The sequence below is a fragment of the Cupressus sempervirens genome, chromosome 3 (genome assembly GCF_028749045.1).
Source record: "Cupressus sempervirens isolate cs-2001-9-10 chromosome 3, ASM2874904v1, whole genome shotgun sequence".
Lineage (NCBI taxonomy): Eukaryota > Viridiplantae > Streptophyta > Pinopsida > Cupressales > Cupressaceae > Cupressus > Cupressus sempervirens.
The window spans coordinates 269647472-269668878 of NC_143120.1; the positions used below are offsets into that span (position 1 = coordinate 269647472).

Consider the following 21407-nt stretch of genomic DNA (forward strand, 5'->3'; position numbering starts at 1 on the left):
CATAATAAAAGCAAGACTCGGTTCCATTTAAGTCTCAAATTTTACAAACATGATAAGCATCACAATCACATATGAGTTTGAAGGGGATTCCATAAACATTCCCTTTTTAAGTATGAAGCCTCCCTCTGAAGCTAATATCTCCCTCTAAAGCTCAAATCTCCCTGAGGTATAATCTTTATCTTGTTGCATCCTGCAATCATATATCCAGTCGAATTTCAAAACTTAATCTTTATGCTGGAGATATTCAACAGTTATAGTCCTCTCTGCTACAATCTATGGCATCTCAAGATTTCACCATTCATATACAAAAGAGATTTTGATCTGTGCCTTTATAAAACAATAATACTTATCTCCAAGTTGAAGTTACGATCCAGAATCCGAATTCATCAGTGAAGGGCTTGCATGACTTTTCAGAGCAGCCAGGAATGCCCTTGGCTATGAGGCTCCAATTGTGAGCTCCAAGTTTCCCGACCATCCTGCTGAGAACTGGGATCTTCCACGGCGGACAGACTTTAATAATCACATCTTAGATATTAAAAGAATGAACATATAGTGCCTTAAGATTAGTAAAAATATACAGCATGACTCCATGACTCCACAAAATTAAAGAATTTGAGATTAATTTCACAATGATCAATCCCAGCAGCAACAGCGATTCAACCCACCATAAAATACAGTGATTGTTTCTTCAGTCAGCAGTCTGTTGTGTGAACATACACTACATATATTCCACTTACACACAAAAATGAACTGCCACTTAAAATCTAAAGATGACCAATAACTCTAGGCAATATTTTATCGTGCATTGCTAATGTCTAAATAAATCAAGGCAAAAAAAATGTATGTGGATAGAAAGCTTCAATAGCTTCAATCAATATAATATCCAACATGAGATATTGTCTTCCCAGCATGAGTTTCTGTCTTCCCTGAAAGAGAGCAAAACATGCATCGACCTAAATGAAGAGAATAAAAATAATACAATGCTTGAGTCACTCTTGATACCTTCAATAACGTAGATAAACCATAAAGAAACTATAAAGAAATGTCTTGCCATCAAATCCCCCCACGTTATGTTCAACAGACCGAACAATGTTAAACAATAATCACGAAAAAGGAGGACAACATGTCATAGAAATTTCATCAGATAAAAAGAACAAAGCCAGTTCCAAAAGAAATGCATAAACATCACATTTTAATAGGAATGGTCTCAGTTACCTTTAATTCACCTTCAAAACGATATTAACGCTTTTCCTACCTTTTGAAATAATGACGTTTCATTCACTTCCTGAGATTGTGGGTTAGATATTAGAAATCTGTTGGAATCATTTTGGGCAGAGTGGTGCTCTTCCCATGTCACATAGAGCAATCATCTCTAAAAATAGTAACGATCATGCAAAGTGCTATAAAGATAATGCTAGTACCAGAAGGATTTATCCTCGACATTCCTTCAATGTTGGTGCTACTCAAAGAAAAGAAAGAATGGATGCAAATTAATCAGGAGGACTTGACATGCTCTATGCGATGCTAAACATTGAAGCATACACATGATTTATCAGAGACTAGTGATAAATTTTCTGCAAACTGAGTATTAAAACAGGTGTAAAATTTTCAAATATGCTTCCCTTGGAAGATATCTTACACTATGGCTTACTGTAGAAACAAACCAATCAACGAGGGATATAAAAGAAATAATACAAATTGCAGACAAAATTTCTCGAACATATCTAAATCAGGATATACAGGCTCTTTTATTGCTGATATCTAACTAGGCTTTGATACCATGTTAAAACTAGAGTCAAAAAATCAAAAAAGATAACCAGCAATAAGAAGACAAAACTAAAACAAGGAACACCAGAAATATCTTAGGAAAACCCTTCTAGAATGAAGGGAAAAACCCAGCCACACAAAAAAATATCTTCATTGATAATTAAAGTTCTAGTGTGCAATGCATATCGCTTGATGTGATATATATATCTTTAAGAGAGACTCTTCACATTATAACCAAAGGTCTCTTGAGATTCTCATAACTCCTATAATTAATTATAACTCTTTGAATATTCATGCCTCAATACATGTGAATGACACATGTCATTTACATTTCATTTTACAAATTAAACTTAAGTGTCCTTTTTAGCTGAAGATGACAATAATGGTAATAACATCCAAATTTCGAGAGATACAGATCTGTATTGCCGCTACAAACTTTAACAGTCCTCAGTCTATTGAGTGCCCAACCCATATATAGATAGGAGGTTCTCAGGTATAGATAATTCTCTGCACTGGACCAAAGGACACATCATTAGTACCAAGGGTGTTCATGTGGATCCAGAGAAAATTTAGGATATTATGGATAGACTACCAACAAAATCTGTGACACCTTAGAGGATTCATGAGGTTGTTTGGATTTTATCGTTGCTTTGTGAAGGGGATATTCACGGTCAACAACTCTCGCAGATTTGACTTGGAAGGATGCATTCAAGTAGACAGATAAATCACAACAGTGTTTTGACAAGTTTAAGGAATTGATGAGCTCTTGCCTAGATTTAGCCACTCCAAATTCAACAAACTATTTGAGTTACATTGTGATGCAGGAGAGGGAGTTGGGGTGTTTTGATGTAGGATAACCACCCTATTGCATTTGAGAGTAGGAAGTTGAGAGGACTTGTAGTATTTGCGACAAGGAGATGTTAGCTATTATGCATGCATTGGTTTAGTTTTGACAATGGTGGGAAATAAATTCACAGTTAAAACAGATCAAAACAATAAAAAACATATACTTGGTAAGAAAGAGTTGAATATAGACAACAAAAGTGGGTCAGCAAACTATAGGCTTATGACTTTGACATAATTTTTGTCAAAGGAAAGAAAACATTGTTGCTGATGCTTTGTCTTGAAGGCCTCACTTAGATGATTGGAGAGAACTGATTTCAGTAGAGTATGCATAGGACAAGTGGGATACAAGCATCATCGATGATACTACATAGGATAAGGGGCATTCAGTGGTGAATGATTTGATTATGCATAAGGACTGGATATGGCTGGTACCTAGATTTGCTATTAAGTAGAAGATTTTGAGAGCCTTTCATGACAAACCTATGACAGTTCATCAGGGATACTTCAAAATATACAAGCCTGTGAGAGAGCGCTTTACATGGAAGGGGCTCAAAATGGATGTATTACAACACGTGAGGGAGTGCATGGTGTGCTAGCAAAATAAACATAAGCACTCTTTTCCAGGCAGGTTATTACAACCTTTGTCCATTTCAAAGAAGAAATGGGACAATGGGACAATGGACTTTACCATGGGCTTGCATAAGGTCCAAGGCAAGGATTGAATTTATGTGGTGGTGGATCATTTGATGAATTTTGCATACTTCTATAGGCAGTTGAGTTATTCTTAAGGGAGATATATAGGTTGCATGGTTGCCATGAACTATTGTTAGTGATTTGGACAACATGTTCATGAGTCTCTTTTGGTAGGAGCTTTTCAGATTATGTCGGACTGAGCTTACCATGAGCACTAGCTACCACCTTCAAACTGATGGACAAATTGAGATAGTAAATAAATGGGTTAAAGGATATCTCCGTAATTACATAACAGGGCAGCAAAAGGCATGGGTTAAGTGGATGCACCTTGCCGAGTATTACTACAGTATACATGCCACATGTTTATCTAGATGACATCATTTATGGCTATCTATGGGTGCTTCGAGTTACCTAGATGTGCTTTTCAGTGATAGCAGGGTGTCAAGAGCCAAGGATCTACTACTGGAGAACTAGGATATCATGAGATCTTTGCAGGAAAATATGCAAAAGGAACAAAAGTAGTATGCAAATCAATGCAGAGTTGAGTGATCATTTGAGGTGGGAGACATGGATTATCTCATGTCCAGACCTTATAGGCAGTTTTCTCTTAAGAGAAGCAACACAAAGAAGTTGAAGCCACACTATTTCTGTCTTTCCGAAGTGAACAAGAGGATAGGAGAGGTGGTGTATTGTTGATGTGAGTTTTGTTCCACTACAAAATGCAGAATCAAATACTTAATGTATCAAGAAAGAACACCAAGCACTTAATCCTCTCTTGATATAAGGTCATCTCTCATGCTAAGCTCCCAAGTAAGATCATGAAATGGCTTCAAGGTTCCTTCTTGATCGTGGACTTTACTTAGTTTTATGATGTGATATGTTGGTTATCACAAAGGGAGTTACACTATTCATTCAATGGATATCAACTCATGCACTTTTATAGATTTTGCTTCACAATATGCAAAGAAAATATAGTTCTACTTTTCCTCTTCAACCCCAACTTAAACTTCTAACCTCTATTTCTACTTCTATCTCTACTGTGAATGCAAGGAATCATGGATGGACTTGGACTCTACTAGATGTAATCTCACTAGCAACTACACCCACCTAGTGCAAGCTTCTAAGGAACACTCTAATGATTTTCACATCAATATCCTCTCTCCAATCCCTTCATCTGGATGTAAGCCAGAGATTGAACATCAATTGAAGTTAAGTGTTTACATCGGCTTACCACTCAAGGCACCCTTGCCATCAACAAGAAGCTAGTGGCCCGGATTTGTTCGAGGCAAACAAGAAATCATTCACAATAATTTTCATTCAACTAAACTATTTCAACATGAAAATAAATCTACTCAAAGTGAAGATTGAGGAAATCATGCAATACTACAAAGCAATATTAAGTAATCCACCGCGAAGAATCAACAATGAGTTACTTTGACAAGCATTATAGGAACAATTTGATCAAGTCTTTCCCTTAGCTATCCTACTCTAATCTCCTAGGTCTCTACTTCCTCCGATCACTAAGCTAATTTCCTTTAATCTCTAAACTAATGAATTACAAATGAGAAGGCCTTGGCCTTTCATAGTGGTTCAATGACAATGAAGGGCCAAGATTGATTCAAGATCAAGTGCCGAGATTTATTCCCACAAACTCTAAACCAATTACATGATGACACCAATTCATGGGCCAATAAGAAAATTACTGATTTTGATAGCCAATGAGAAAATAGGACACTTGGCATGATTTGATTGATTGTGCTTGAAATTGAAATTTTCTAATTGGAGGCAACAAACAATTGCCACATCATTACATTTTATCCTGTGCTTGGAGTCTTGGCTTGTAGAGTACCCCCAACATATGTGATTATCTCCATCCTTTGGAATTTCCTCATGGAATTGACTTGAATCACTTGCATCTTTGTGAACTGGTGAACTTGATCTTTCTTGATTCTCCTTCTTGATTCTCCTTCAACATGTCTCATGTAGCTGGATCTTGTAGTGGATCCACTCTAAGTTTTGAGGCCTTGACCATCACCTTGCTCTCTAGCTTCTCCTTCTTGAATTCACCTTGCCAAATTCTGTTGGTGTAACGATGGAGGGCATGTGTACCAACAATGCTTTGATTTTCTAAGATGTTCCAAGAATGAATTTCAATTCAGTCCTTCTCCTTCTCGAGTTCACCTTGCAAAACAAAGGAGAAACACATTAAGTTCATGAAGAAAATATGGAAATGAAATCACATCAATAATAAACAAAATCCATCCCAACTTAAAACCAACCATTTTGCAATGCTGAGGCAAATTTTAATTTCATCTCAATCCAAAACCATTTATTATTATCATTATTTTTTCTTTTAATTCTAATTTTCGTCACTCTCTCTCAATTGTTTTTTGTAACTCTTGAGGAGGTTGGGTGGTTTTGGGGATTTAACAAAGGATGAGAGTTGGGTGGGGAAAATCCTGAAAGGTGGGAAATTTCCCTAGGAGAGAAATTTCTGAGAGATGGGAAATTTCCCTAGGGCATGATGTTCTTAAAATTTCATGATTTGAACGTTCCTTGGCGATTCCTTGCTCTATTTTTGTTCACGATGTTGCCCTCATGTCATAAATCGATTGTATATTGCTTAAGAGGTGGTAAAACTTGGGAGACTCAATGTGGGGGGACTTTCGAGAGATTGGAAATTTCCCCAGAAGGGATTTTTTTTGGAAAATTATCAATTTCTTCCCTGCATCATTCTAATATTCCAATTCTTAAGTTGCCACTGAATAAAGGCCTCCTAAAGTGTTTTCTTGTCATTTGGCCCAAAGGGGGAGTCTTGAGATTTTTGCGAGAAATGAGGAGGTAGGGAAATTCCAAAAGATGAGAAATTTTTGAAGATGGGAGATTTCCCCAGGACTTGGTTCTCTCACAAACTTCGTCCCATTTCTCAAACATGAAAACTCTTCTCTCGTGGACTAGAATTCCACTTTCCTCTTCGACTTAGGCCACAAAAAATCCTCAAAGTGTCACCAAAGTGCCCGCACAAAACCTAGACAAAATTTGCTTCCCAGTGAGCCAAAATTGCCCAAACTCACCCTAGACTTCGAGTCTTGAAAAAACATTGCCAGCCAAAATTGCCTAAGACAAAGACTTCTACTCGCTAAAGCAAAAAGAGGGTGGTCCCCATTTGCAATGGGCATATGGTGGAAAACCTCACATGTATGAGTTGGAGTTACCAACATACAACAAGATACATGTCTTTCACATATCACACCTCAAAAGGGCATTGGGACTTAATGTGACACCTTCAACAGAGTTGCCACCTTTGGATGATGAGAGGAAGTTGATATTGGTTCATGAGGCGATTCTGGGTACTAGAGAGTGCATGCTCTGAAAGAGGACCATGAGAGAGTATTTGGTGGAGTGGAAGGATTTGCTGGGTGAAGATGCAACATTGGAGAATGAGGCCATATTGGAGTATCCAAGATTGAGATTGCTTGGGGACAAACAATTGGGGGGGGGGGGGTTGTTCACAGATTGTAATATCCTCATCTTGAGCCAGTACAAGAGGATTAGTCATTAGTCCCTATGGCAATCCTGGGGGATAATTAAGGACTTCAAACAGATCTTGGGTGCCTTCATTGTGAAGGTGAATGCTGATGCTACTCGTCAAGCTGATTCTGATGAGCTCCTATCCATTGGATTCCGAGTTTATTTGCCCAATCTTTTAATGTTCAAAGTTGAGGAGGTTAAGTGACTACTCCAAATGTGTTATGAAATAATTACAAGATCACTTTAAAAAAAAAAAAAAACATTACATAAATATTAAATGCTTCCATAGTGTGCAATGTTTGGGTGATCACTTACATTTTAAATGAAGGTAAAACAAAACAAAATATTAATATTTGGTCCATAAGCCATATAGTTCACGGGCCCGTAGACAATTAAAGATTATTACTAAGAACTGAATGTTACAAAGGGATGGGAGGAGCTGTGACAGAAGAGAAGACAAGGGTGTTTGGAATGGAACACATGATATGCAGAGAACGATATTGAAATGCTAGGGAAGAAGGGGAAAACACTGTCATAGTGATTTGTTGTAGGTTTTCTATACTCGGGTTTGAGTGACGTAAAACCTTTTGATTGACGCTCTATACCAATGAGATATGGTTGTGAAAGTTGCCGTGGAAGTTGTATACACTTTGGCGGATTGAGCTGACTTATGTCTGGAAACTTTTGTTGGGGATGCAATCACATATTTGTAACAATGTTCTGAGCTTACTATTGATGCAAGTCTTTTTACACATGGGTTGGAATTATATCTGACATCACAACCTCAGCTAGGGTCATGTTGGGACACACTTTCATTTACTGTTGCCACTCACATCTATGGGGACATCGCTCAGCTGGTTTGTGACTGCGATTAAAGAGAAGGGGCTTGAGTGTATGTGGGCTGGTTGTTGAATCACAAAGATGTATATCATGCTGAGACTTATCATTGTCTGCCATTAATACTGAGAACACTCTATCTGTGTTCCAGTGAAGTGTCATGATAGTGCTGAGTGTGAAGTCTTCTACGCAAATGCTTGGGTGAGTTAGCTGAAGCAATATGCTGCTATTGGAAATGCTCTGCGAACTAGAACACAGTATCTGCATTAACAAGTGGGTCCAACCTTGTTACACTTGTTTCTAATTTTTATCTTATCATGAAGTGAGTTGGAAATAATAAAGGAATTTGATAGGTTATATTAGCTTTGTTCAGTTGCAATACTTGGTAGTATCTCACATATGATCCCTAAGTGCAAAGCATTTGCATAAAACCTTGAATAAAATACATTGCATATTGACACATTCAAACTCAGTAAGCATCCTTTCAAGTAAACTGTTTGTCAGATTTTTTGAGTGGCAGAGAATTGAAAATTAGTAGAATAAGGGTGGGTTACTTCATGGCCCAAGTAATAAATGATTGATTAATTAATTACTAAGGTGATTACATAATGACTAGTACTCCAAGGGGTTGCAACACCTGCCCAATTTCCCTTGCTCTTGTCCTAGAGACGTGGTTTCCCATACTCCTGTCCCCATTGCCGTTCCTATAAGAAAAAAAGGAAATGTCCCATAAATGGCTATTTTGTGTGAAAAAGGGGACCTGTCCCTTGATTGTCCCCGGTACCTAATGACATCCTCTTTTTGAGCCAAAAAAAGGCTACCGTTTTGCACGAAGTCACCTTTTTAGAAGTAGCGATTAAAAATTATGGAACCCTATTTGGAGGCTAAAAAGATAAAGCATTCTTCATTTTTTTGTGTCAACCATTCTTGGCAAGAAGAAAAAGAAAGAATAAGAAGATTTTTTTAATTTTTGAGTTGCAAGAGGGCGGTTTTCAATTTTATTAATTTGCTATGTATTTGGCTTCTAAAATGTCTACAGTTAATGGTTTATCAATGTTATGATTTGCATATATGAATTCTCTCTATATAAAAATTCCCCTTCTTTTTGAAATAGTCGTCCTTTAAAAATTGGCTCTGAATTGTAACCATTCCGGAAACACATCCTTGTCCCCTAAAATGTCCTTGTCTCGGAAATTCCGTGGAGCATAAATAATTACTCCAATACGACCCATGAAGATCAACTTGGGAAAAAATTGAAAACCTAATGATTAATGAAATAATGGATGGGTCCCACAAGGCTTGATGAGGTGTGAAGATTAACACTATTGTAGTCATTGATTATTAATCTCATATCATATAAGATTATTTAACTGCCGAAAATAAATTCATAGCTAATATTAAAAAATAACGCCATTGCAACTTCACCAATAAATACAGAAAGAAATTCACAACACAATGAACACAATATTGTCGGACAAATCGTCCTTGGAAAAAGCCCTAAGGGAAAACCAATTCTGTAGATGGAAAATATATTAACTTTAACAAATCAAGAGATACAAAATTCCTTGCCTCTCACTGGCATAACACTGACAACCACCTAATTTCTCCTGTTGATATTCCCCATTGCCATCCCCAATGCTATCACTGCACCCTTGCTAACATTGCAAGACTATTTGCTAACCCTACAAATGCTTATACAATTTGTGTTCACCAAATGCCTCCTTTGACCCCCCCTTTTATACTACCTAACCAAGAGGTTTCTAGTTGCTTCTTGATTAAAGACAACCTAACCAAGAAGCTTCTAGTTGCTTCTTGATTAAAGACAACCTAACCAATAGGTTACTAGTTGCTTCTAGAAGGAATCAATTAATTAATAAATATTTTCCTTAAATCTAGCAATTATTTGCTAATTAATCACATATGAACAAATAGCTGTCCAAGCTACCCAAAATTAACACTCCCTCTTAGTGAGGAAGCTGTTCTGCATGACATCCAACTTATCTTTGAAGAAGCTGAATTTAGCCTTCCCCAATGCCTTAGTTAGAATGTTTGTTACTTGCATCTTTTTAGGTATGTATTGTAGCTGAACAACTCCTTGTTGTACACAATCTTTGATGAAGTGATATCTGATGTCTATATGTTTAGACCTATTATAAAATATTGGATTCTTAGACAACTTGGTGCAACTCCGATTATCGCAGTGTATTACAGTAGTCTCAACCTTCTGAACAAATAAGGCTAGTAACAACTTTTGACATGTCGCCATGCTAGCTGCTTTGTATTCTGTTTCTGCTGAACTCAGAGCCACAAATTTCTGCTTCCTGCTGAATCGAGATAGAACTCTTGATCCCAAACTGAAACAACACCCTAAAGTGCTCCTTTTGTCCATTGTACTGCTTGCCCAATCTGTGTTAGTATTGCCTATCAATTTGATACCTTCACCTCAAAAATATTTGATCCCATACTCAATTGTACCACGCAAGTAATACAATATATGCTTAACTGCTGTCCAATGCATTCTCTTTGGTTCAACCATGAATTGCCTAAGAGAGTTTACTGCAAATGCTATATCTGGCCTAGTGTTGACCAAATACATAAGCGAACCAATCAACTATCTGTGTAAGGTGGGATCTACATCTTTTTCTTTGGATGTATCTACCTTCCTCCAATTCGTGATCATGGGTGTAGACATGGCTTTGCAATCCTCCATCCTGAATCTCTTCAAGATTTCAATGCAATATTTCCCTTGACCAAGGAAAATCTATCCATCTATCTCCCACACCACCATGCCTAGAAAGTAGTGCATAAGTCCCAAATCCTTCATCTCAAACTCTTTTGCAAGATCCCTCTTGCAGTCTTCTATGAGCCCTAGTGAACTTGTAAGTAACATGTCGTCCACATAAAGAACAACAATGAGAATCTCACCACCAATCACCAAGTAGTAGAGGTTAGCATCCGCTTCACTCTTCACAAAGCCCATTTCCTGCAAGTATGTATCAATGCGCTCATACATCACTCTGAGAGTCTGCTTGAGTCCGTACAATGCTTTCTTTAATCTGCACATGTGGGTCTCTTTGATGTGTGCTACAAAGCCTTCTGGTTGCTCTATGTATGCCTCCTCCTTCAACTCACCATTAAGGAATGCTGTCTTGGCATCCATTTGACTATCTGTGATGCAAATGAGATCACAGCTTGTATAGAAGTATACTTGGCCACTGGAGCAAATGTCTCCTCGTAGTCTATTCCCTCCTTCTGAGAGAATCCCTTGGCCACAAACCTTGCTTTGTATTTCTCGATGCTGCAATTTGCACCGTGCTTTATCTCATATATCCAGCGTGATCCAACTACTGCCCTGTCTGTTGGTCTAGGAACTACCTCCCACACATCATTCTGCATTATTGAGTTATACTCCTCAACTATAGCATCTCGCCATACCTGATGCGCTGTAGTCTCCTGATAGCTAGAAGGCTCACTATCTACCAACTGACTAACTAATTCCACATAGTCACTGAGCTTGGCTGGTTCTCTCCGTTGTCTAGTACTCTTCCTAGGAGCTCCCACAAACTCCTGAGTATCCCTTAGTGTCTCTTGAACATCGCGGTTCTTGTTGCCAACTGTAGAGGATGAAATATAAACCTCTAAGTCTTCTAGACGCATTTCCTGTTGCATCTGTTGCTCCATGCACTGTGAATCTTCACCACCTGAGCCTACACTTGTATTGGTAACTGTACTTGTGCTTTGTTGCCCTTGACTAGGCCTTGGAGCTTTTGTTGGCTGCTCACTTTGATCATCTGCTGGCAAATCTTTGGACCTTCTAAATGCCTTGTCCTCCATGAACTTCACATCACGCCTGACAATAATTCTTTTTGTCCCAGGGATAAAAGTCCTATATGCCTTTGAGGGTTCACTATACCCAACAAAGTACCCTCTCTCTACAGTTTGATCTAACTTGGTATGTGTATCACCTAGAATATGACAATATGCCAAACTCCCAAATATTCTGAAATGACTAACATTAGGCTTCTTACCTATGAAAGCTTCATCTGGTGTCATCTTCCCTAGTACCTTGTGTGGAACTCTGTTTTGAATGTAGACTGATGTACTACACGCTTTTTCGCATAAGTAGCGGGGCATATCTTGGTCATGTAGCATAGCTCTTGCTGCCTCCGATATAGAACGGTTCTTCCTCTCAACAACTCCACTGTGGATTGTAAGGAACAATTCACTCTCTCTTGATTCCTTCTCTGGTACAAAACTCCTGGAATTTATTTCCTTTATGCTCGCCTTCATTGTCTAACCGAAGAACCTTTATCTTCTTTCCTATCAAGTTCTCCACAAGAGCCTTAAACTCTTGGAATTGATTGAAAACCTCATCCTGGGTCTTCAAGAAGTATATGCAAGTCTTCCTGGAGAAATCATCAATAAAAGTAACATAGAACTCACATCAAAGATTTTATTGACATCGGTCCACATACATCTAAATGTACTAGATCAAGAACACCTTTAGATCTGGTGTCACTCCTTGGAAAAGATGCTTTCACAAATTTCCCCAAAACAGATCCCTTACATACATCATCATGCTCTGTGCTCACCTCTGGAACACCTGTCACTGTCTCACGAAGCAATTTGAGTGCTCCATGATGAATATGGTCCATCTTCCTATCTCATAGCTCTCCAAGATCTCTAGGATTACTGCTGCTCATGAGTGCCTTAGGAGGATCAAACTGCAATCTATAAAGGCGACCACTCCTAACTCCGATAGTTATGGGTGATTTCCAATCCTTGTGCTTAATGAACACATGTGTCCCTCTAAAGAGTACATTATACCCCTTATCCTGAACAACAGATATGGAAATCAAATTCATACCTAAGCCTGGCACATGCAATACATCATGAATTGGAATTATCTTTCCATTCTCTCTCTGAAACTGAACAGTCCCTTTCCCAACTGGGTTGAGTTTGGACAAGTTTCCTGTAGAAATCTAGATATTAGTGTTGTTCTCCTTATAATTGGAGAAGTACTCTTTAACTCCTGTCATATGAAATGACGCTCCACTATCTATATACCAGATATTCTGTGAGGTTGAACTCACCATACAAGCTATAAGTGCAAACTCATCTTCCATTTTATTGGGGAGTTCTTCTACACTTGCTGAAGCTGCCACCTGCTTCTTTGCCTTCTTCCTTTCTGGGCAATCACTGACATAGTGACCATACTCATGACATCCAAAGCACTTGATCGTAGAAAGGTCCTTCTTCTCACTTTGTGAATTCGATCCTTTGCTAGATTCCTTCTTTGCTTTCCCTTTCCCTGCTAGGGCGATGTTTTCTTGTTCCAACTCACTTTTTTGACTCTTGTTGGCCATATTGACCAGACTTAGTCTAAACTCTTCCTGAGTGAAATCAGGCCATAGTCGATCCCAACTCAATAAGGTATCTCGTCCACTGACAACTTGAACAAAGACACTCCATTGTTTAGAAAATCCATTTAGGGCTATTCTCACTAGCTCGTCATTACTGGGACTGTCTCCAACAACTGCTAACTCATCCTTGACAAGTCTAAGCTTGGTGAGGTAACTTGTAATGTCTTCTCCCTGGTTTATCTGAGTATTCTTCAACTTCTCTTTGAGAATCATCTTCTTATTGGTGGTAGCATTCTGGTACAGATCCAGAATGTTATCCTCCATCTTCTTTGTTGTGTCTAGCTCTGAGATATGTGGAACACTATGATCCTTGACACCATCAAGGATAATCCTTCCCGCCTTTGGATCATCCTTCTTATATGGTGCAAGCTGTGTCGCATCCATTGGTACAACTACTAACACTGGTAACATAATCCTTGATACCATTCTCTTCCAACAATAAAGAAATTCTGGCCTTCCAGACACCAAAATTTGAGGCACCATCCAATTTGTCTTGATCTCTCAAACTAGCTTAAGCCATCTCAAGGGATTAAAGCAACAATAAATCTAAAGAGATCAACTCTTAATTTCTTTCCTAGGGCAATACTTTTCTACCCTCAACACCGCTCTGATACCATGTGGAAATTAACACTATTGCAGTCATTGATTATTAATCTCCTATCATATAAGATTATTTAACTATTGAAAATAAATTCACATCTAATATCGAAAAATAACACAACTGCAACTTCACCAATAAATATGGAAAGAAATTCACAACACAATGAACACAATATTTTCAGACAAATCGTCCTTGGAAAAGCCCCCAAGGGAAAACCAGTTCTGCAGATGGAAAATATATTAACTTCAACAAATCAAGAGATACAAAATTCCTTGCCTCTCATTGACAGAACTTTGACAACCTCCTAATTTCTCTCGCTAATATTCCCCATTGGTATCCCCAATGCTATCACTGCGCCCTTGCTAATACTACAAGACTATTTGGTAACACTGCAAATGCTTCTACAACTTCTGTTCACCAAATGCCTCCTTTGACCCCCCCCTTTTATACTACCTAACCAAGAGGTTTCTAGTTGCTTCTTGATTAAAGACAACCTAACCAAGAAGTTTTTAGTTGCTTCTTGATTAAAGACAACCTAACCAATAGGTTTCTAGTTGCTTCTAGAAGGAGTCAATTAATTAACAAATATTTGCCTTAAATCTAACAATTATTTGCTAATTAATCACGTATGGACAAACAGCTGTCCAAGCTACCCAAAACTAACATGAGGTACACATGTACAAAAAAATAAATTGAATCTCTCATAAGCAAAGAAAATGAGAAAACCACGTGGGAAAAACTCCTTTCCAAAGGAGAGAAAAATAAATAAATGCACTAATGAAAGGATAAGAGGATTCAATATGACCCCCCAAGATTTCTTTGTCCCACAAGTACAATAGATGTTCTACCAAGAAGAGAGAAAATGTTGATTAAAATCCCTCCAATAAATAAATGGCTTTTGTGACAATGGTGATGCTTGAAGCCAAAACATGATACATTGCCTAAAAACAACATTTCTCCCATTAAGAAGAAACAAATCCACTTGTTATTGGAGAAGCTATTTCCATAAAATGGAAGAATTAGGATTCTAAATCCAAATGATGTGTGTCTTTGAAAATTGCTCAAATGTCTAACATGTTGGAGGAAATGATGTCAATCCAAAATCTTGGTGAAGATTGATGTAGAACAAGTCCTGTGGACAATGAAGATGATGGGCTAACAATGGTGATATGGCTATAGACTAAGAAAAGATGAATATTCTCAAGATAATAATCCCAACTTGCAATATGAGATGCCACAAACAAGGATGATATGCTTGTAAGATAAGAATCCCAAGTAGCTAGATTTGGAAGATGATGGATGCCTTGTTGCATTGAATGAATAGGGACCAGAGAATGTGGTGATGACAAGTTGATCATGAAAATCAGAAGATGGGAGATTGGGTCTTAATGTGAGTAGGAACAAGAAGACAAGCCTTTAAGCCATAAGAAATGCAAAAATTAGTGATATTCTCAATCTTCTTCAAAGTACCATTATCAAAGAGTGTGCAATCTGCATGTGCAAGGGAAATGAGACAATTTGGTGTAGGATTTTCTGGGAACAAATATATACAAGGGTTTCCATGATCTCTCAAAGTTGAGTCCAAAGTGTACAGGGACAATCAACATCCGATATATCACACCTATTGTTAGGATCAACACTATAACAAATCGTACAACATGGCCATTGATATACCCAAGCTGATGCATCCCTTGGTGTGGCTAGTTGAAGTATGAGTACATTCATATAAGGTAAAAGATCGAGCTGGGTAACATGTGCTAGGATACAATTTCACCAAGATCCATAATTACTCTTTGCTAGGATGAACATAGAAGGATGGATAAAAAACCCAGGATACCTCCTCAAATGGAAAAAATCAAAGACCAATAACCTCAATGCATATAAAGTAGATCAAATGAAGTTATAATTAATCCTTTCTCAGTGCCAAAACATCCAAGTAATTGAGCAGAATGCGAATGCACAAAAATAAAATAAAATGAAATGTACTTGGGGAACATTCTAAAAAAATGCACAGATGGAACTTAAGTGCTTTGAAATACCTTTCCAATACCACAAGAATTCTAAAACTTGGAGACATTGGGAAAAAGTTGAACTTGAAAGTAGAAAATGATGATCTGATTTTTTTACAGAGAATACTACGAACCAGCAAGAAAATTTGATGATGAGATTTGAGCTACTAGAATTTTGCGAAACAACTATCTGACAATATATCATTTGCTTGATTTTGATGATAGAATCAAAAGTTATAAATTTTTGAAAGAAGGGCTAAATTTACCCAACAAACACAGCCCTTTGGATTTAATTTGTACAAATTTACTTTTTATGGGCAAAAACTAACAAATACCCACATTTATTTTTAATGTTGCCAAATAAGCTTAGAAAACATTCTTAATTTCAACAAGCAGATGATATGATTTGACAGGGAAAATGGCCATGCTGTGCTATTTTGACAACATTTTTGGCAAGATGTGCTCGCCTTCTGTAAAATTAATAGATACCCAGAAGGTTTGTCATGGTTTTGAACTTAACCCTTAAATTGTTTTTCTCCAAAATAAACTGAGAAAATATTGGTAGCTTAAATTTTCCTAGATCTCTTAAAATTTGGATAGGAAGCTACAAATTTGGTGGTCGCATACCATGATGGAGTTGATAGTGAACCTCATAGTTTCTAGAAATCACGTGCAATCAAAATGCCAAACACATTTGAAGAGTAAAAGATTGATTGTGCTATGCGGCTTAGAGAGAGATGAGTTGATCCAAAGAAAGCATGATGGACATGCTTGTATTGATCGATTGAATAAAATTGGATAGATTACAATGAATGTTTAGAAAAGCATAAAGGTAAAACTCTGGATGAAACCTTGGATGAGGTTTTAAAACTATGAAAGTGTCCTCATGCTATTCTTGGAGATAACATAATCTAAATATATAACTCAATCAAATATTTAAACCATGATAAAGTGGATCTAATATATGAATTCGACACAATGAGCCAAAACATAACCTTTGAATATAGACTATTTACTTGTCATAACAGTAGAATACTCTCTTTGGATGGAAGTCTGTAATGTCCCTCAATAGGTTTAGACTTAGTTATTACATATTTAACTCAACTCTACATTGTATTTCCTAAGATACAATGATTCAAGCTAAGACATTCATAGTAAAGGGAATTATGTATTCATTTAATCAGATCAAATTATATATATGTATCATTAATACCACATATCCAATTTTATTACTATTTCAACTCAATGACAGGAGTATGCATTATCCAAGGTGCCTAGAGACCAACTGCAATGCACTCCCTCAAAGTTTACAGGTCCAAGTCCGTATCCTATCTCGGGACTTCCCTCAAGGCTTCTGGGATGCTGATCCCTACCCTATATTGGGGCTGTTAGCCATTGCTTAGATTTAAACAAGCCCCTCTTTGGACACATCTCTGTCCTCCCTTAGATTAAAACAGTAATGGGACTTGAGTGTGTGTGTGTGTGTGTGTGTGTGTGTGTGTGTGTGTGTATGTATATATATATATATATATATATATATATATATATATATATAATATAGGTCCAAGTCTGTATCCTATCTCGGGACTTCCCTCAAGGCTTCTGGGATGCTGATCCCTACTCTATCTTGGGACTGTTAACCAATGTGCACACAGATGCAACTAATTAGAATATTAATCAATAGACACAATAGATGTGAATGTTACCCTATCTTGGGATTGTTAGCCAATGTGAATCTCCTTAATAATTAATCAATATGCATAACAGATGTTGGTTAGAATAGACAGTGTCTATTCTTTGTAACTGTATCCTCTAATTAATCAATCTTCATAACATATGTTGGTTATTATAGACTATCTATTCTTTGTAACTGTATCCGCTGAGACTCAGGAGCTCACTGTAGACTATCATCGACTGGCTGTAGATGTCTCTCTGCCACAGATAATTATATTATATTATTTTGGTATTATGTCTGATAATAATATTAGATAATATAATATCATTAAAATGTTAGTCACTTGTCATTATTTGTAAATTTGTAATAATACTGATATAATATTTGAAATTGTCATTAGATTATTTATTTTCTTTTATATTTCAGTAATTGATAATGATTATTAATTAAATTATTCTTTAGAGGGGGGATATTACAAAGTCCCACCAAAACAAATTAGATTTTAACGTTGTTTTATCATGTCAATTTAATTGTGAAGTATTCTTGTGTGCACATCAAATTTTTTATTTAACATTCGATGATGATAAGTAGGTGCAAAATTAAACCATGTGTGATAGAAAACCGATAGAAGTCCTAACATCTGGATATAGATAAAATTAAACCATTATAAAGCAGACACAAAATATGAAGCATGAATGGTGAGCTTAAATATAACTGCATAATATATAGACTATTCCCCTGTCATAATAGTACAATGCTATTTCTTCGAATGGAAACCCAGCCAAAATTAAATAGAATAATATTTTTCTATTGTTAAATTTAAATTGAAAGATCCTTGTGCACATTGAAAATTTTATTTAACAAATTATTCATCTATTTGTAAACAGTGATTGAATTTTGTGTAAATACTATTTATATGGCATAAAATAAATTTAGAATGTTCTTGAAGTAGTGTTGTAGCAAAAAATTGTCTAATGTTGACTCAAATGCACTGCTTCTTGCAAGTTTGCAATTGGTTTCTTTTTCTATGCACATCTTGACGATCTCCCATTTGTAGTCATGATCTTAACATATTGCATGACCATGCTTTTCCAAATTTCGAGGGTTCCATAGGTTGTCGGAAGATTAAGGTTTCAAATGCAATCAATGGTTTTTTTAATTTTATAAAGACAGGATTATTCTGGTTGGGGCGGGGGAAACGTCTGTGGGGCTGATCTGGGAAAAATTGGGATTGCTTGGAGATTTTTGCTTCCAGAGGACAAAGCTTTGGATTGGCATTCCTATTATTTGTTCACCTTGGTAGATTCTGTGTTAATGAATAAAAGATGCCCAGTTAATTAGAATTGTGTTTAAGGTGTAACAAGAATTAGGAAAAACATTGGTGTCGTTATTACAAGTATTCTAAAACCATGTTTCCTTGACTTCTGCTAGTTATCCTTTTATGACCACATAATCTCATCCAAACTCACTGTTTTTCTGGGATTTCTGGGGCAATCCCTAGAATGGGGACAACTTGTCTGTGGTAGGACAAAGGATGAAATGCACCACCCTCCATCTTGGCATACCTTTGCAGAGCAAGGATGTCTTTGGGGACATTGCCTGTTGGATTACGTACATGTTCAATATTTTCCCCTATGAATTTTGCTAGCTCATTAATTGACGGTTTTCTTTTTCTAATAAACTATAAACATTGTAGATTTGAATCTCAATCAAGGTTCAAAGTTTGTATATTGGAAGCATCAATTGAAATTGTAATGACTGCCTCTGCTCTTTTGTTTCTTGACAATTCATTACAGGGATTAATTTTCTAGAAAGAAAACATAGAAACCTGAGGATAGGTGATCACACAACAACTTCTAAGTGCAGGGACATTGACCATAGATCAAGTCTTAATGGTCTTGTTAACACCATCAAAGTAAATTAATATTGTGTCAAAAGAGCATAATTGCAAATTCACTGTTTTTTTGATAGCTCATCCTGAGAAATTGGGGAATGATATGCAATTTGCAACATGACACGTTCAATACCTGCAAAAAGTTTGGGGTTTTGTACGTGCACAATACAGGCACCTTGGCTGTGTAAGATTACTCTAATTTTGCCACTACTCTTTTTCTGCAATTGCATTCAAGGTAGTTGTCCCCTAGAATTTACTCCAGTGTCTTTGATGCTCTCAGCTGATCTGGAAGATGTATTTCTGCCCACTATATTAAAATTAAAATTATTTTCTGGACAAAATTTAGATAGAGAAATTGTATCCAATGAGTTAGGCTGCCGTCATCTATGTTTATTGTCTTCAGAATGAAATGGAGAGCATTAATCAGATACCATGGGGTAAGATGGCTGGTCTCAAAAGGGTGTTTTAACTGGATTTGGAATCCTCATACCATGAACACCATAGTTATAGAGTGGGCTGTCATCTTTTCTTGCTCACAATAAATTTTGTTAGCTGGAGGCACATATTCATTGAAGAAATCTATATTTCTTTTCTACTTGATATTTCAATGATCTCCTTGCACCATGAAAACCATTGATTTGATCTGAGCTGTAACTTATTTATGGCCTTGAAGAAATAGTTCTTGTGGAAAAGTTTTGCCACCTTAACGATTGTTAGATTATTAATCAATAAATTATAATCATGAGGCAACCTTTGATTTATATTTTACATATTAAAATTGGAACTAATACTTATTTATTTTGCTTGTTGACATAGAAAAGATGAAGAAGGATGCTGTAACAACGGCAGCTCGTGTTTCAGAGTTACTTGTAGATAGTGTAAATAGTGAGGTTCAAGAATCCTTCATCAACGAGAAACGAATTGAATTTGAAACACGTGCATTGGCATCTACAGTGCAGCGGTATACCAAGCAAACAAATCAGTGGCTTACAGTAGTTCGTGCATTGGATACAGCTTTAAAGGTGATATATGCCGCTATATTTTTAACTGTTCTTGTAGAATTTTACTAAATGGTAGAAGTTGAAGGGAATGTAGTGAATTTAACTAAATAGTACAAGATAAAAGATAAAAGTCACGGGTATGATATGAATCTTCAGCTCCTAGCGTAAACAATATCTTTTCTTTAACTTCGATACCACATTTACAAGAGGAAACTTGATGGACTGTTTGTGCAGATTTGTGCATTGTAATAATAGGTACACATGAACAGTCTCTTTTAAACTCAAAGTATCCTATACCTAGGCTTGTAATTAGTAATTAGTAATCACTGATGAAAGCATGGGCTGTATGTTTTAATTATATCTGGTTGGTATAATGTTAAGATCACTTAGTTTATTAATAAGATGTGACATAAGAACCAATCAGTAATATTCTCTGATACTGTGTTGTCTGTTTGTGAGACCGAGAGCATGTAGAAGTAGGCTGTGTTCACAAAGTTCTACATATTAACTGTGGTTCCATTTTGTGAATCTCTTTCAGGAAATTGGAGATTTTGAGAACTGGATGAAAATCATGGATTATGATTGCGAAAGCATTGTTCTTGCACTGCAGTACATTCACAAGAAGGAAAATACACAATTATAAGAAATCTTGTCGAGATTTGTAGTAATTAAAGATTGTTTTTCCATTAGCTTTTGATTTGGTTCAGGTAGGAGTTAGAGGGCACCCAATTAGCGGATGAAGTTCTTGTTTTCTATGCTACTCGCTAAGAAAAGCCAACATATGCCTTTTCAGGTGCTTTATGTTTTTAATTTCATAATTTAAGTTCATAGAAAACCTAACAACACAGAAGACAGTTCTGATACAACTTCATCCTAAAGTATGTTACAAAATTAATTTGGAATTCTGGTAAATTATTGCTTGTATTCAAGAGTGGTTAAGAAAAGGTTGATTCCAGGATAATATCTTAAACTGTGGGAGAAATGAACTACAACCAAACTGTAATGAGGAACCTACTAAAAACCCTGGACACTCAGTGGTATAGCATTAGCACCCATGTGCATGGGAGCTCCTGTGTTCAAGTTCCATTTTGTCCATGGGAAATTAGCTAAAATAGTGTGTAAGATACCTT

General features: G+C 36.7%; 1 protein-coding gene across 1 annotated transcript in view; it reads left to right on the forward strand.

Moving 5' to 3' along the window:
• Nucleotides 1-21189, forward strand: part of BLOS1 (GCN5L1 family protein) — a 54080-nt gene extending 32891 nt beyond the window's left edge. Inside the window, exons 2-3 of the mRNA XM_089819419.1 lie at nt 20093-20298; nt 20816-21189. Coding sequence (XP_089675545.1) covers nt 20093-20298; nt 20816-20920 — 311 coding nt within the window. The 3' untranslated portion in view covers nt 20921-21189. The remainder of the gene's footprint in view (nt 1-20092; nt 20299-20815) is intronic.
• The last annotated feature ends 218 nt before the right edge of the window (nt 21190-21407 follow it).